The sequence below is a fragment of the Limulus polyphemus genome, unplaced genomic scaffold (assembly GCF_000517525.1).
Source record: "Limulus polyphemus unplaced genomic scaffold, Limulus_polyphemus-2.1.2 Scaffold365, whole genome shotgun sequence".
NCBI lineage: Eukaryota > Metazoa > Arthropoda > Merostomata > Xiphosura > Limulidae > Limulus > Limulus polyphemus.
Window position 1 is genome coordinate 290,465 of NW_013665975.1, and position 16,275 is coordinate 306,739.

Here is a 16,275-nt window from a genome sequence, read left to right on the forward strand (position 1 = left end):
CCTTCTTTATGGAGTTTTTCTCATATTCCTTAGATGTTTACGTATTGTTTCATGAGAGACATGCAAGTTCAGGGTAAATTTAACGAGCGTGTTGCCTTGTGTTAGACTCAACAAGCGTCTTCAGAGCATCAATATCAATTCCAATATGTCGGTCCCCTGCCATCACAGTTTGTAAGGCTAAAGTCACATGAACGAAATTTGCTGAACCATAGTTGACACTTACGAACATCCAAAGTATTTCCATAAACTTCTTTGATACTCTTTGTGGTTACAGAAGCGTTGTTTCCCCTTCTTGTATTCAAACAGCATTACATGCCGAATGTGTGTCATCAATATAAGGGATTAGAGTATACTAAACTTTACATATTATATAGGCTACATTAACGTGACGTTTAGGCGGTTCGTTTAACTATTATACATGATGTACGTTTTTTTGGGGGGTGGTTAATGAAAATGTTTCAAAACGCGACATTAATTTCTTGACGACCTAATACTTCATCTCTAGTTGGACAATCGTTTCTATATTTTGTCATGAATGTTGAAGGTAGCAGTTTAATAAAAAAAAGTCTCGTGAACAATGTGAAACGAACGTCATGACTCTAAACTTGGGTAACTTCCAACATCAAGGTGGACATAAATGTCAGGTAGTCAAACCGGGATACGTCAAGCATCACAACATGCCAACTCAGTCTAGGTCTAATATTCAACGAAAATTGCAGTATAGTCCGAGCACATCACATTCATCATTGATCACGTGACTGAGGATGTCACTGCAACAGGCCAGTAGGGTGTCATTTAGAGTTCAAACAATTTAAAATCGAACCTTATATTAATGTTGGTTATATTTTCTATTTTTCTTCTCTAGTTACTACAATAACAGTAAAAAATGTATTACTATTTTTCTTTAAAACTTTAACTTTTAGGCAAATATGGGAAAAAAAGGTAAGTTAAAACAGGGACATTTGTTACATCGCGAAAATATTTTCGGGACACTGGACGTATGGTCACCAAATCAAACATCTGTAACTGGATGAAATAGAAAAAAACAAAAACGAAAAAAAAAACAAAGTCTAAGAACAATTCAGACTTCTCGAGGTGATATATAAACAGAAACGCTACAAATCTATATAATAATAAGCTTGTTAGTGTGTCTGTAACGGAAATGACGTTTGTACGCATTATTATTATTACAGACTAGCAGAGACATGCAAGACATTTGCGCTCAGATTAGTGTCTTTATTGAAACAGTACTTCTAGGATTTCTAGAGTATTTCAAAACAATTCTAATCGCAGACACCAAAATCTTGTCATATTATAATTCCATTGTTGGTACGCCTTATAAGCATGCGCAGTAAGAATTTTACTCAGAAAAAAAAGTGCAAGCGTCTGCCTACGCCAGAGAGCTGGAAAACTCAATGAACAAGTCACTACAACTGCTCTATGAATGAAGGAATAACAAAAAATGTGGATGTAAATATTCTTTATTAACCATTTAGTACAATAACATTAAAAACTTGAAGTTTTCAAAAAGGTGTGAAGTTAGGTCCTAGAATAAAATTATAAATTTATTTATAGATAGTATTCAGTACAGTATAGTTTAGTCCTAACTAAGTTAATGTAAAAAACGTACACGGTACACCATTATCTCTTTGTCGAACTTAAGTTAGACCTAACATTAGTTAAGGTTTTATAATGTACGACCTAAATACCAGTAGACTTACACATTTCGGTGTCTACCATTACATTTCGTCTGTATTGCTCTACAAATCTTGTTTTTAAAGAAATACTGTTACAATAAAAGATAATAATTTGACAGCAAACGTTATGCGGGTCTCTGCCAGTTAATACTCATAATATTTTTATAAATGTGTACATACTAAAACTTGATCTAACTTTAAATGTCGGTTTCGTTACAGACTCTTAACTGGATAAACATCAACGCTTAAGAAGTTAATGTGATTAAAAAAAAATCGTTCTTTTTGGATATGCAACAAAGCTATTCAAAGGCTTTCTAGGCTATCCGGCACTAATTTTTAATTGATGGACAAGTCAACAGTACCACCGATAACTCTTAAGGATACTGTAATCGAGTTTGTTTTGTTGTTTTTTTTCGGTAACGGGACGCAGTCGTTGGACTCGCAACATAGAAAAACTGAACTTCTTTTGTAAACTAGTGACAACTGAACTCAGTTCCTCCAAACAGACGAAATTCAGCAGAAATGTTTAACACAAAAACTGTGTTTACGTGGTTTACCTTAAGTCCTATTATACTTTGGTTTATTAGGGATCGTTCACAATTTTCACCACTTTCTCAAGTGTTCAGAATAACGCTTATTCGTGATCCCGAAGCGTACCACACATAAAATTAAGACGTTTCAAAAAAATATTTATCAGACATTGGTCGTTATAAATAGGGCATTGAGAAACAGAGAAGTTTCAGTTCACAAAATTTGTCGAAGTTGCTGCTATTAATTAATTAAATTATTAAATAAGTTTTTATTTAGAGAAAATGACGTCCTTTCGACATTGTATGAAAAGCACACCACAGTTCTTACTTCTAGTCTCCTCCGCGTACGTTTTGTAAACTTATGAAAATTGCTAAAATTACGAACGACCTCTTAAGTAATTGATAAGATAAATGAATAACACGATATTAATTATCTTGACGTAGACGTTTTGGAATAATTATTCTAGTTTATAATTACTTACGAAGTAACTATTTATTATGGATAAGGCCATGCTCTCTTTAGAAACTTCCGTCGATTTGATATTAAGCTTAGCTAATCCTTTTTTATAATATTTTTATGACTTAATAAATAAAATAGAATTTAGTTGGCTTTTCTAATTTTACATGTATAATTTTCAACCTGTCCGCTAGTACCTATTTGTTTGTGAAATATTGTGCTACGAAAAATAAAACTTGTATAATTATTAAATCCAAATATCAAATGAGTAAAACAAAAATTACTAAATCATATTTGCAGTATAGAATTAAAACAACAATAAACAAACCTTTCGTCAACGGCAAAAGATATTTAGACATTAAAATGTCTTTTATTATTATTTTATTATTCAAGTAAATTACATTGGTAATGGAAGCTATTCTGGAATACTTCTCGTGCCTCTGCTACAAATTACATTTGTACAAATCGCTCTTCACACTTAAGCCTTACTACTGACCTGATGTATGCCTTTCTCTTTGAAAACATGAAATTGAATTGGTTTTCCCACGTGACATCTGTTAGAAATGAAAATTGATTCACAAGGTGTGATACGGCCGGTCGCGTGGTTTGTTTCCCCTTATCTCTATTCATATGTTATGACAAAATTTAATTACTTTAATAAAATAGTATAATTATACTTACTACAGATCGTACAAACCTTTCCACAAATGTAACAATCACAAATAAAACAGCATTTATAACAATAGGTTAATTGTATGATGAAACTTCAATGTACATTCTTTAGTGTGAGGGAAGTTTTATGTTTCTCACAATCACAGTGGGTGTTGTAAATTAACGGGTGACGCACGACTAAACTGGTCACATGTAGGCTGCGAGATGTAGAAAAACAACAAGGTGAATGGAGGGAATTTTAAATCCGGCTGAAGAAAATAATATTGGCACATGTTTAAAGCAGTATATATATGAAGCTCTTCCCAGCTGAAGTTGTAAGTGCGTGGGGCATAACTTAAAACATCAATCTCGCGTGCCAAAGATCTTCTTTTTCATGTAAAACCTTCAAATTCGGCAGTGGCCATTCACGTGCACGTTATTACTACATCCTAGCATAGTATGTGAATTCTAAATATTTTTGATTTTAACAGGTATTTGTTGTTGTTGACGAAACGATGAAAAAGAAAATTATCATGAGAGTTTATACAATATATATTTATGCGTCTGCACACTAATTTCATAATAATAATTAATTCGCATACAATATATGTATTTCTATAATGCAGGCTCTTATCTAACAGTTAATACATAACTTTTGTATGTGTAATTCAAAAACATAAAACTTTCAATACATTGACAACTTAAATCTATACCAAAAAAACAGAATTAAACACAATGTTTAACAACTTCTGTAACTGTTGAACATAAAAACACCTACTGGCAGAGCTTGTAGATTGACTCTTCACGTTCTCCGTTGGAATATACGGGTTTTCACACGACTATAAAACTAACTTATTAGTTGTTCAGTTAATAATAACTGTTAAACATGTTTAGGCATATACAACTCATAAAAACTGTTGCTTTGGGTAAGTAGAAATATGGTAAAAAAAATATCAATTCGTGGTATTAATTAGTAGGTAGAAAAGAATCTAAAGGTTTCCACTAACACAATAAGTTAAATAATCAAACAATCTGCGATTTCAAATTAACTTGTCACTATACATATAATTCAATATATATACATTTTAAAATAAATGATAAAGCCATTACATATAAAAAGTTCTATGCAACAAACTATATATATATGTAGCTTATTCTATGTATCTATATAGGCTTACCTAATAACTTCATATAGATTATTATCATAGAGAAAAGTACCAATTTGCTGGGTAGATCCAGATGAAACAGAACCTCATCGTTGACCTTACAGTGTTATATATATATCATACAAGAGAATTTACGAAAATAAAAGCGCTAGAACAACTATCTTATATATGTACACGCGGAGAACCACTGGATATACACACACATATATATATAAAGTGCACGCACAACAGCAGTACAAAGTTTCCCCGTGACTCACACACGCACAAACAGCAGGCGTCCTTCTACTAACCTTGTGTTGGAACAAAGTTTCTCAAATCGCTTACGTCAACTGAAACACTGCAGCCGTCTGGCTGCGTGGCCCCCACCACGAATGTACGGCGGCGCTAGTAGCGTTCAACGTGTTCCTCTACGGGGCCAACTAGGTTTTATTCCCCATGTGCGCGAACCTTTCGTGTTGGATTCAAACAAACAAGAGGCTCTTGATATTTAAGAACGTACACCAAGCGAGCTACAGTGTACGCGTGTAGGATATAATATACAAAGTGTTGCAGTATTATATGTTCTTAAAGGTATATATATATTTTTAATAAATAATCATATAAAACACACATATGCGATTGCGAATATGTTTATACAAACACCAAAATTATTTTAAAAACTTAATCGCTATAAAGCAAAGAATAGCTACCAAAAAAATAAATATTTTAATTTATACGCGCTTGGATATAAGATAATGCAAGCGTTATCATGTTCTTATGACATATGTGCCTCTAATTTCCGTCACGCTAATTCTCACTGTCCCTCCCTCTTCTTCGTGGCACAGTCGATGAGTTAGATTTACCGAACTGACTAAGCATTTTTATTGTAATCAAAGCAATCTTTCTTCGACGCGCGTCAGTCCAAATTGCTACAATATGCATTGCAGCTGCATTAAAAAATATTAAAATATAGAAGACGTGTACTATATACACTCCTACCGAACTATATATATATATGCTGTCAGGCAACTTTGAAACAGCAACGGTTGCGAACCACCATGCCACAAACAGCCGCGCGAACACTGCCATTTTCGAAATATAGGGGTGGACACATTTCATAGTTTTCGAGTCTCCGATAGAGAATCATAACTGAAATTGGCCGAATTTTATTCGTCTATGTGTATTCAAAATGTGCGACAAACTCTAAAGATAGTTTTTAGTGTAGTTAAAAAGTTTAGGCGTTCTTAAAATTTCCCGTTTTTAGTGGTATGTTTTTTCTACAGTACACTCATGCGCCTAGAGTTCGCGAAGTAGGAGCGCTGCGAATAAGCCTGCCAGCTTAGTTCACTTCCACGCACTACATGGCCATTTATCAAGCACGCTGTCAATTCTCGTGCTTGTGTGTAATGGCAGCCGCATGTTAGCCTCATTCCGTTTCCTAGCCTCTCACACAGGTTCAACTCTAGGCAGATCTTTGTTTCTTCTCTAGCCTCTCGCACAGGTTCAATTCTACTAGAAACGATCCTGAAATAAAAAATAAAAAACAGGCAAAAAGAAACACGAACGATTTTTAGTGGAAATAACTCGAAAGCAGTTTCATCACTGAGTTTTAAGGTTATGCAAATTACAGTATTAAAATACAATTCATTATTTCTGAAATGCAACCTATAAGACCTATATCCATACCAAAATGAGATATACATAAACCAACATATATGGCACGATGCAGTTTTCAACCAAAAACTTTATTATTATGTATACTTAACTAATTTTGTGTTAAATATTTCAAATGATATATTACACATTTACAAATTTATCGCAATAAGAACACGTTATTGAGATGTCTAAGAAAAGTAATCGTCTTACAAGTTTCACAAATTGAAATCTCCCACGTAACAGAAAATACAAGTCATCTAACACAACAAAAGAGCGTGATGTGTTACAATTATTAAACAAGATAATTAAGGTCGTCATAAAAGGCTCAATCACTACTTCATATTTTCACTTTTAATGCAAAAGTGAAAAAGAACTACGTTTAATCACAAAATCTTTGAATCGTTAAAACAGAAAAGAATCTTAACACGATTATTCTAAGCAATATTATTATGTCTCATTCAACATTCGAATCACTGTTTTACTATAGACACATGATTTTTGTTATGAAAGTTTAAACGTAAATAATTTAATACCGTATAACATTATTGAAGCTAAACTGTTTTGCTACGACTTCCTAAATAATATTCAAGGAACATTATTATCACAAGCTACATTTGTACAGTGGACGTAAACCTAAAGTTAAAACGATTTATTTTTCGTTAAGATTTTTGTTCACCAAACGTACCGTGTAAACATGCACAATTACTTGCCAAAGTCGACTGTTTACCTCTTTAGAAGTTAGTAAATTTTATATTTCTGATTCCACCTTTACTTTCGAATTAAAGTATATGAAATTAGGCACTGACGTGTAAGTTAATCGTATTAAACCTATATTAGCAGTCATATAATTACATATTTGTTATGTTTTTATGTCCCTAATTCTGAACGCTAAGGGATTAACTATCACTCTTATAACGCAGAAGAATATTTTCTGGGATCGCACAGATTCGAACCCGGTTCGCCAGTTCCGAAGTAATCTAGCGTTGTGCCCTTTTTAATTAAACACACAACGTTATTATTAGTACATATGTTAGCAAGTATTCCTCACAGGGAAGTTTTCTGTGAAAAGAACTATCATCAAATTGTTTTCCTTGCATGCGCCCACTATCGGGATAATTAAAAACTGTAGTAGCAGAATTTCCAATTTAAACAGTTAAACGTATACATAGACTTTATATTATAAAAGAAAAGCGTTTTAAGGATCTATTGTGGCGCGCTCTGACGGATAAAAGTAGAATGTATTATAACGAAGGAAAAGAACACAACTTGGTTTCCATATTAAAATGTGATACTGTACGAAATAACGTGTATGCAGATTAAACAAACTTAAGGAAGGCGAGAAACCTTTATTACTAGGATTTCTTTATGACAGAATTACAGTTTATTATATTTAAGTTCCTTGTGCGTTTTTCTGTTTAATTAATTTCACATACATTTGGTTTTGACATCGTTTCCTTCAACCGATTATAAAAAACAAAGCTAACTTTAATTGTGATGATTATTTCATATTTTTAGAGTTTGTTTGTAGTTAAGCACAAAGCTACACAATGGGCTATCTGTGCTCTGCCCACCACGGGTATCGAAACCCGGATTTTAGCGTTGTAAGTCCGCAGACATGCCGCTGTGCCACTGGGGGGGGGGCATATTTTTACCAATACTTCTAAAACAAAGCTTCACATGGATAAATCGAAATATGTTTTAATTAAAATGACATTTCATCTATACAAAGGGAAGGATGAAATAAAATATTCATCTTAATAAAACAATTTTAATTTACCAATTTCAAGCCATATGTTAAAAGTAATGATAATAATCTTTCCGCTTTTCTTTTTATTCAAGCATTATTTAAGTCGCGTTAACCTACACTTATTCCAAAAATTCAGTTTTAGTACCTTTTACCATCACTGGCCATAAAATTATTGTGTTTGTTTTTTATGCCCAAAGCTACACAATGGACTATCTTTGCTGTGCCAACCGCGGGAAAATCCGAGTATAACGTAAATTAATATCAAAAATAAATTGTTCACGAACCATTCCGTTGACTTTGAACCAATCTCAACCAACTTTGGTAGGATGATATAATGGACCAAGGCGCAGGTCATAGGGCAGTTATTACCCGACCCCACCCACCCTATGCCACGCCCACAGCAAAAAATATGTTTGTTTAGACTCCACAGTCTTTGACCCATTTTTATTTTGAATTTTTATCTTGAAATATTGTTGTTGTTTTTCTCATTAAAAATGTCAAACATTCACATTTTGGCCAGGAAAAATGGCAACCAAAGCACAAGGTCAGATTCTTAAAGTTAGTTTGTTTGTTTTGAATTTCGAGCAAAGCTACACGAGGGTTATCTGCGCTAGCCGTCCCTAATTTAGCAGTGTAAAACTAGAGGGAAGGAAGCTAGTCATCACCACCCACTGCCAACTCTTGGGCTACTCTTTTACCAACGAATAGTGAGATTGACCGTCACATTATAACGCCCCCACGGCTAAAAGGGCGAGCATGTTTGGTGGGACGGGGATTCGAACCCGCGACCCTCAGAATGTGAGTCGAGCGCTCTAACCACCAGGCTGGCCATGCCCGGCCGACCCTTAAAGTGGCAGGGCAACATGGTCAGTTCTATGTCAGGTATTCAAGAGTGCGATCACCAATAAATCTCTCTATTTTGGCCCAGGAAGGAGGAAGAACTTATGAGGTCTATCAAGAAGCACTTAGGGTGAACAACCACTGAGGCTGTAGAGATGGATAAGTAAGAGTAATAAGGTAATTATAACACCATTTCCGTCATGTGAAATAAAGCAATTGTAAAGTAAGTTATATGTGAAATTAATTATTCATATAAATACAAGTTCTTGATCTAATTTACTAGTTCAAGTACTACATTCAATCCTTATGCCCCCAGGACGTAGGACTGATGTCCCAGTTTGTTTGATGATAACTGACGACAGTATTCATTTAGATACATTTCAAACTTTTCTCAAAGAAATTATTATTGAACTTGAAAAAGATAAAGAACAAAAATAGTTTATATATTTACGCAAATATAAATGTATGTATAGATGTTTCGTTCTAAGAAGTCAAATATTTCTCTTATCACAGGCCGATGTTCTTATATAAATATATATATTACCTTAACTTCACACAAGCTTACACTGAAAGATTCCAACTCATCGATCGGCATCATCTTGGGATACGAAAAGAAAAAGCCTTTAAACAGTAATTTTACTAAATACGCCGAACACAACCCAAGGATAATGACGCTATACAAATAACAAGATGATTATATTAAATTCTTTTATTTCGAGCTATAAAAATAACAATTATTACAGCAATGTTTTGTAAAGGGTCAGTCCTAAAACTAATATTCAAAACTTTTAAATATACTATTGTTTCCTTTGCTGTCTTCTTCTATACAGTGTTAAAACACTTTTATAATAATATAAAAAATTCGCTTTGAAACAGCTAATTTTTCAGGTACGTTTCCGTAGGCCTAAATGTAACTGTTGGTTTATCGGAGAGTGCACTAGCACTCTATATATAGGGGTGGCACGGACGACCTTACAAAAGTCAACTGGATTTTCTTCTCTACAGGTCATCAGAAGCTAGATATGAAGAACTACCTGTTATAGTCGATCTATCTCTGGTATATATATATATGCCGCTTCTCAGCTATCCAGAGCGTCCTAAAGTCGAAACCGGCGAATAGCCAAAACCAAGATATCTTATTTTCGTTCATCATCATCTTTCTTTAACAGGCCTAGCGCCTACTTAGTTATAGCAATAACAATAATTTCATCATCATTTGATAGAGTAAAACAGACATTATGATCTTTGACTACATATTTTATTATTATTTTTCTATGCAAAATTTATAAAGCTAGTAACCTAGTAACCCACGTACGGCATCTTATAAAAAACTAAACAAACAAGAATTACGGGAAAAACATTATCGCTAAATAAAAAGCTATGTACGGCTGGCTATTGAACTTGAAAAAAGGAACCAAACAAGATAGGGACGGAAGTGAACATATCACTCGATCCGGCTAATAATCATATAGCAAACTAAGCCTTCTCGACTTTACATGGATAATATATTCCCTACTTTACTGACTTCCTCAGTTGCAAAAAATTTCCAGTCGTAAAAAGTTACTCTGTTGTAAAATAGTCATAAAAGTCGTTTTCTAAAGTTAACTAAAGGAAAGGTATAATGATGAAAGCTTAAATTCTATTCAAACACCAAGCTTGCTATAGAGAAGTGCCAATAATGTAAGGATTTTATTCTCCATGTAAAGTCGACACAGCTTAGTCTGCTATGTGATCATTAGCCGATCAAGTGATATGCCCACTCCTATCTTGTTTGGTTCCTTTTTTTTTCAATAGCTAGCCCTACATAGCTTTTTATTTAGCGATAATTTTTTCCTTATACTTGTAGAAACACGTTTGTGAGAAGAGTTCCGATCGTATCATGTTGACCGTAAAAGTAAATACTGAATAGATTACCATTAGCTGTAAAGACAATAAACAATATATAAACATATATACACAAAACCGTCAAAGATAAGGTGTTAGAAAGTTAATCTTCAAAAAAATGTAGCACGCTTAATAGTAAAAACAACGAAGATATTTCATTTAAAACGTAAAGTGCAACAATAAATCTTTCATGAAATATATATTCAAATAATATAATACCGTCCACCTTTTAAACAATATTTTGACACTCGAAGTTATAATATAAATTAAATGTAAATGCATAACGTGCATAATAAAAAGGAAAGAAACATAAGATGGGAGGGGTTAACAAGATAAGTTGAGAGTTATCTTAATAAAGTTTGTTATTTACAATTTTCTAGTTTGTTTTACACTTATGGTTTTTTGGAACATAATTATTTCACTTCTGCTTATTCCACATTTTGTTCATTTAACATCCTTTTCTAAATGAAACTTATAAATAAATAACATGTTACTTGCCCGGCATGGCCAGGTGGATAAGGCCCTCGACTCACAATCTGAGGGTCGCGGGTTCGAATCCCACCAAACATGCTCGCCCTTTCAGCCCTGGGGGCGTTATAATGTGACGGTCAATCCCACTATTCGTTGGTAAAAGAGTAGCCCAAGAGTTGGCAGTGGGTGGTGATGACTAGCTGCCTTCCCTCTAGTCTTACACTGCTAAATTAGGGACGGGTAGCGCAGATAGCCCTCGTGTAGCTTTGCGCGAAATTCCAAAACAAACAAACATGTTACTTATCCTGTTTTCCGATTAAGGGTGTCTCTTTTTATTTTGATAAACAGCGCATGAATAAATAAGGATTAAACTACTGCACATTCTACGATTTTGAATTCGTTTAATGTATACAATTCTTTTATTTGCAATAGATAGAAGAATTTTCTACAAACATTCACTGACGTCGATCAGATCTCTAGTTAATTAATGGGTTTATCACATAACAGCCCTTTTAAGAAAAATTGTTAAAAATGAAATAGATACAACAACAACAAAACAAACTCTGATCCAGCGTAATCGTTTATATAACAAATGCTTACAATATATTTTTATTTCATCTCTTGGTGTTTGCACAAAAATACTTTTGCAAACAATGTGCATACACATCTCACAAAACAATGTTAAGCGCCCTCTCTCAAGAAAATACAAATTGTATTTTTTAGTGAGACATAACGTAAATAAAAACATTACATAACACCACTATTGTCAAATAAATCTCTTGGCGCCCACCATATACAGTCAGAGGATTTTAACCCATTATATACTGGTGCCCTAATAAATTGCGTTGTCAAAATGACTTCATTTACATTCTAAAATAAGATGAAAGATTGCCCGAAAAAGTAAAACAATGAATAAAATATTAGTGCTTAAGAGCCTACAAGTGGAAAACTTACTAAGGGAATATAAAATGAATAGATAGGGTAATTAAGTGATGATATATAGTTTACACACATGCTTTAGTACTTTTAAGAAGAAAAATTACAAAAAAAACTAAAATCGTATGACACACGAGTGAAAATAATAACAATATAATTAATTGATCACTGTTGGAATGTTTACGTGTATTTAAATGTTCTTTAAAACTGATTTTGTAAAACGAACTGGCAGTCTTACACAGTTATGCCTGTTAGGTTTTTACGGTATAATAATTCTCTACGACCATTATACGTCTATTTCATTTACAGTAATCGATTATACACAGCAGAAGTGCCACCTGCTGGGCTTCGTGGAAAAACGTTCCAATGTTGCCATGGTAACCACGGCAGTGACTTGTTTTTTTATGTTATACATATATATTAATGTATGCTTTTATTTCCATTCAATGATAAAAGCCTATCGCAAATCCTATCATACGCTACGATTAAGTTCACTGCAGTTAAAAAAAAAAAGCTTGGTTTTATTTTTATTAAGCTCAAACAAATTTAAGAAAGAAAACTCGTAATGCTTCAGGTTGAAAAGAAAAGACGCTGGATGTTGAAGTTGATACTGAATCTGCCATAGTTTTTCCATTTTATTTGATATAGGTCTTTAACAAATTTTTTTTCTGAATGTTCTTAAACAGAGAACAAAAGAAGGAAACAAGTAAATACAACTCTAAATTCGTACTTAACATAAATTGATTGTACATTCAAGAATTATTCATAACTAAATATCCACACTCTTGATAATAACATATATGTTCATCTACATTCAGGGGATCTATAAATTCATTAAAAAACTTTCCACTACGCTTTCAGTCAATGATAACGTAACTGATTTAATATAATTTTTGAACTTTTATTTCAGGCACAAGAAATAAAATGTTTAAAGAAGTAGTCCTATCCCACGAATTCGAAGGATTCTAAACATATCAGGTTAGTTACTTTGGCCAAAATGTACGCAAATCATTTGTCGACAACAATGTTCGTGCTCGTGTTTAAACCACTATTAGCTAATTGTATTTGTATCTTGTATTTACGGTAAAGCAACAAAGGCCCCGAACAGAGTCAGTAGCACACTACCACCTATCAAACACGCTAAAGGATTAACTGTCAGTCTTAGAACCATCCAGGATTAAAGTGTGGGGGAGTATTTTATATTATCGCACAGATTCTACTAAGCTCGCCAATTCTGAAATTTACAGCTCCACTACACGACCAACCCGCGATCCACTTTTATTTAAAAAAAAAAAATTCGCTTGTATTTTCCTTCCTTCTTCACAAACTTTTAACAATTTGAAACCTCTGATTAACACATTTAAGGTAAATAATGAAAATATAAAAAAATACACATTTATGTATTAATATGTATTCAAACCAATGTATTATTGTTATACTTATAGAGTTACATAATTGAAAATTCTAATTAATTATACTTGTTATATGACATTGTATTAGGCCCATTGTATTTTAACACTTCATTCTTCATCTAATTCCTTTGGAATTTTCAATAATTAAAAGAGTGTATTCCAACCACACTATATTCGCCAGATCCATTACCGACGACGCATTTCGCTCAACCCAGAGCTCATCAGGCCGACTGAGACACAACAAACACGGTAGTGTTCGGAATACTATTTAAATAAGCCATTTGTTTCAATGAATCGATTTGAATACGAAGAATGATGCTAAAGATGAATAGAAACAAAGGTTGGACTTTATGAACCACTAAAATAGTAGATTTACTGGTAATATTTTATACATCCATACTTTAAATCTCCCGATTGTATATATATATATAATTTCATTTAATAATACTGTCTTTTAAAGTCATGAATGTATTAGTTACAATATAATAAACAACACAACACTATTACTATAACTATAGCAATTAATTATTCATCAGACTTACAGTTATTTATCTACGAATTTCTTTTCGTTGAGAAGGGAAATAAATTAATAGATAAATAAAAAGATAGTGTATTCTAAATAGAATTCCGCGCTGTTGTCAGCATGTATATTATGACAAATCGTAACGAATCTTTCTTGTGTTTGTTTGTTATGGAATTCGCGCAAAGCTACACGAGGGCTATCTGCGCTAGCCGTCCCTAATTTAGCAGTGTAAGACTAGAAGGAAGGCAGCTAGTCTTCACCACCCACCGCCAACTCTTGGGCTACTTTTTTACCAGCGAATAGCAGCATTGACCGTCACGTTATAACGCCCCCGCGGCTGAAAGGGCGAGCATGTTTGGTGTGACGGGGATTCGAACCCGCGACCCACAGATTGCGAGTCGAGCGCCTTAACCACCTGGCCATGCCAGGCTTCTTTCTTATGACTCAACATTTTAACGACCAGCTCCTGGTTAAGCCGTAAGGCGGAATATTGAGTAATAAAGAAAGTTTCCTTTTACTATCGTGAAATAATCAAATAATAAAAAAATTCTCTTAAAACATCGAAGTGTTTGCTGGAGTAATTTAAGCATAATTAACTTTAAATGAACAGCCAATAACTCCAGAATATTTTGTTTATCTCTTTGCACAACGTTTAGTTCATGCAACTTCGTCGGGCGCGAATTACTACTACTACTACGACTGTATGAGGTTCACGACCTCAATCACAGTTTTTCATGAACGAATAAACAAACCACATATCTGACATATTATGCGTGTTCCTGAAGGAATTCAGGGTTGATAATGTGCGTATGCAAACACTTGGAATTGCTAAATAGTTAAGAGGTCGCATTATTATTGTTTCAAAGTAACTTTGTACATTAGACCGAAAATTTACATATCTTGAATGGACTGAACTGTTGCCATTAATGATGGTGTTGAACTCTCTTACCATTAAAACGTGGGCTTAATATATGTTATCTAATCGGTTATTGGAAAGTATGAAAACGCAAGATCTGTTTTAATGCTAAGCTACACAATGGCCTATCTGCATTGTGATTGCCGCAGTGATCGAGCCCCGAATTTAAACGTTATAAGCTTTCAAGCTTACTACTGAAAGTCACTGGTGGTTGTCAACTTTAGAAAGCGTTACAAATATGTACAATACCCAACTGATAAACTTTCACTATTGGAAACCTTTTTTTTTTCTACAGTAAAGTATCATTTTTTTGTTTTGTTTTTGAATTTTAGCTACACAAATGTGCATGGCCATCGATAATTTTCAACTGATTGAAAACGTGGCTAATCAATAGCCAATCAATTTGTTTTTCGTTGACAAGATACGATTCATAAGTCTCGATCCACGGCCCGAATAGGCCAGCCCGGGCCTTTTTGGAAGAGCTTTTAAGATTTCAAAATTACAATTATCCAATGTTAAATTGGTGTGAAGTAACATTACTGTTAAATAAACATCTGTAAGGTATTATATAAATAAAAAAAACGCATTTTTTTATCTTTTTTTTTTAATGTAGTTAAGCGCAAAATTACACAATGGGCTCTTTGTGCTTTGCCCACCATAAGTACCAAAACCCGGTTTTCAGCGTTATAAACCTTAGACTTGCCGCTATGGCGCAGGAGGGCACCTTCAAAGTATCATTATTATTAATCGAAGCCTAAATAAATATCCAGATTTGAGGTGAATGAGTACAAATGCTTCAAAATATTGTCGATTTCATAATACAGAGACACGTAGCGTCTTATAGCCGATTGGCTTGTGAAATCAGACTGATGATATGTAACTAAGCGTTCTATCCACGTTTACTTGATACTGGTTGATTACGGTATTTTAATCACGTGACTACAAGTTTTATCTTTATAAGTTAAAATATTATTATTATTATTATTATAGGAATATTAGAGAAGCTCAGTAAGTATTAAATTAATCAATCTCCGGAAGTTGAAAATAAGCCTTATTTATTTATGACTTGTGGCGCACTCTTTGATTTATTTTCTAACTATCAAAGTAGGAATACCTGCAATGCTTTTGGAATATTTCATTCCTTTATGAAAATCTGAATAAAAATAGGCGATCTGACAGAAGCAAAAAAGCTAAGCTTTTTTCTGGGTAATTATTTTTGAAGCATATATTAAATAAATGATGAAATTCCATTTTTTTGTAAAATGCAGCGATGGATTGTTTGTTTGTTTGTAATTTAGCACAAAGCTACACAATGGGGTATCTGTGTTCTGCCCACCATAGGTATCAAACCCCGGATTCTAGCGTTGGAAGGTTCAACAGAAACGAAGCTTTAACGGTTCAGCCATTTTT

General features: G+C 33.6%; 1 protein-coding gene across 7 annotated transcripts in view; it reads right to left on the minus strand.

The window, feature by feature from the left end:
* Positions 1 to 16,275, minus strand: part of LOC106457720 (trithorax group protein osa-like) — a 127,834-nt gene that overhangs the window by 66,348 nt on the left and 45,211 nt on the right. Inside the window, exon 3 of one of the 7 annotated variants that reach the window (XM_022383733.1) lies at positions 3,181 to 3,238. The exons of 3 other annotated variants lie outside the window; for them this stretch is intronic. In XM_022383733.1, coding sequence (XP_022239441.1) covers positions 3,181 to 3,238 — 58 coding nt within the window. Of the gene's footprint in view, positions 1 to 3,180; positions 3,239 to 4,513; positions 5,082 to 16,275 lie in introns of those variants that run through there. 3 more of the 7 variants (XM_022383735.1, XM_022383734.1, XM_022383736.1) reach the window with 3 other exon arrangements.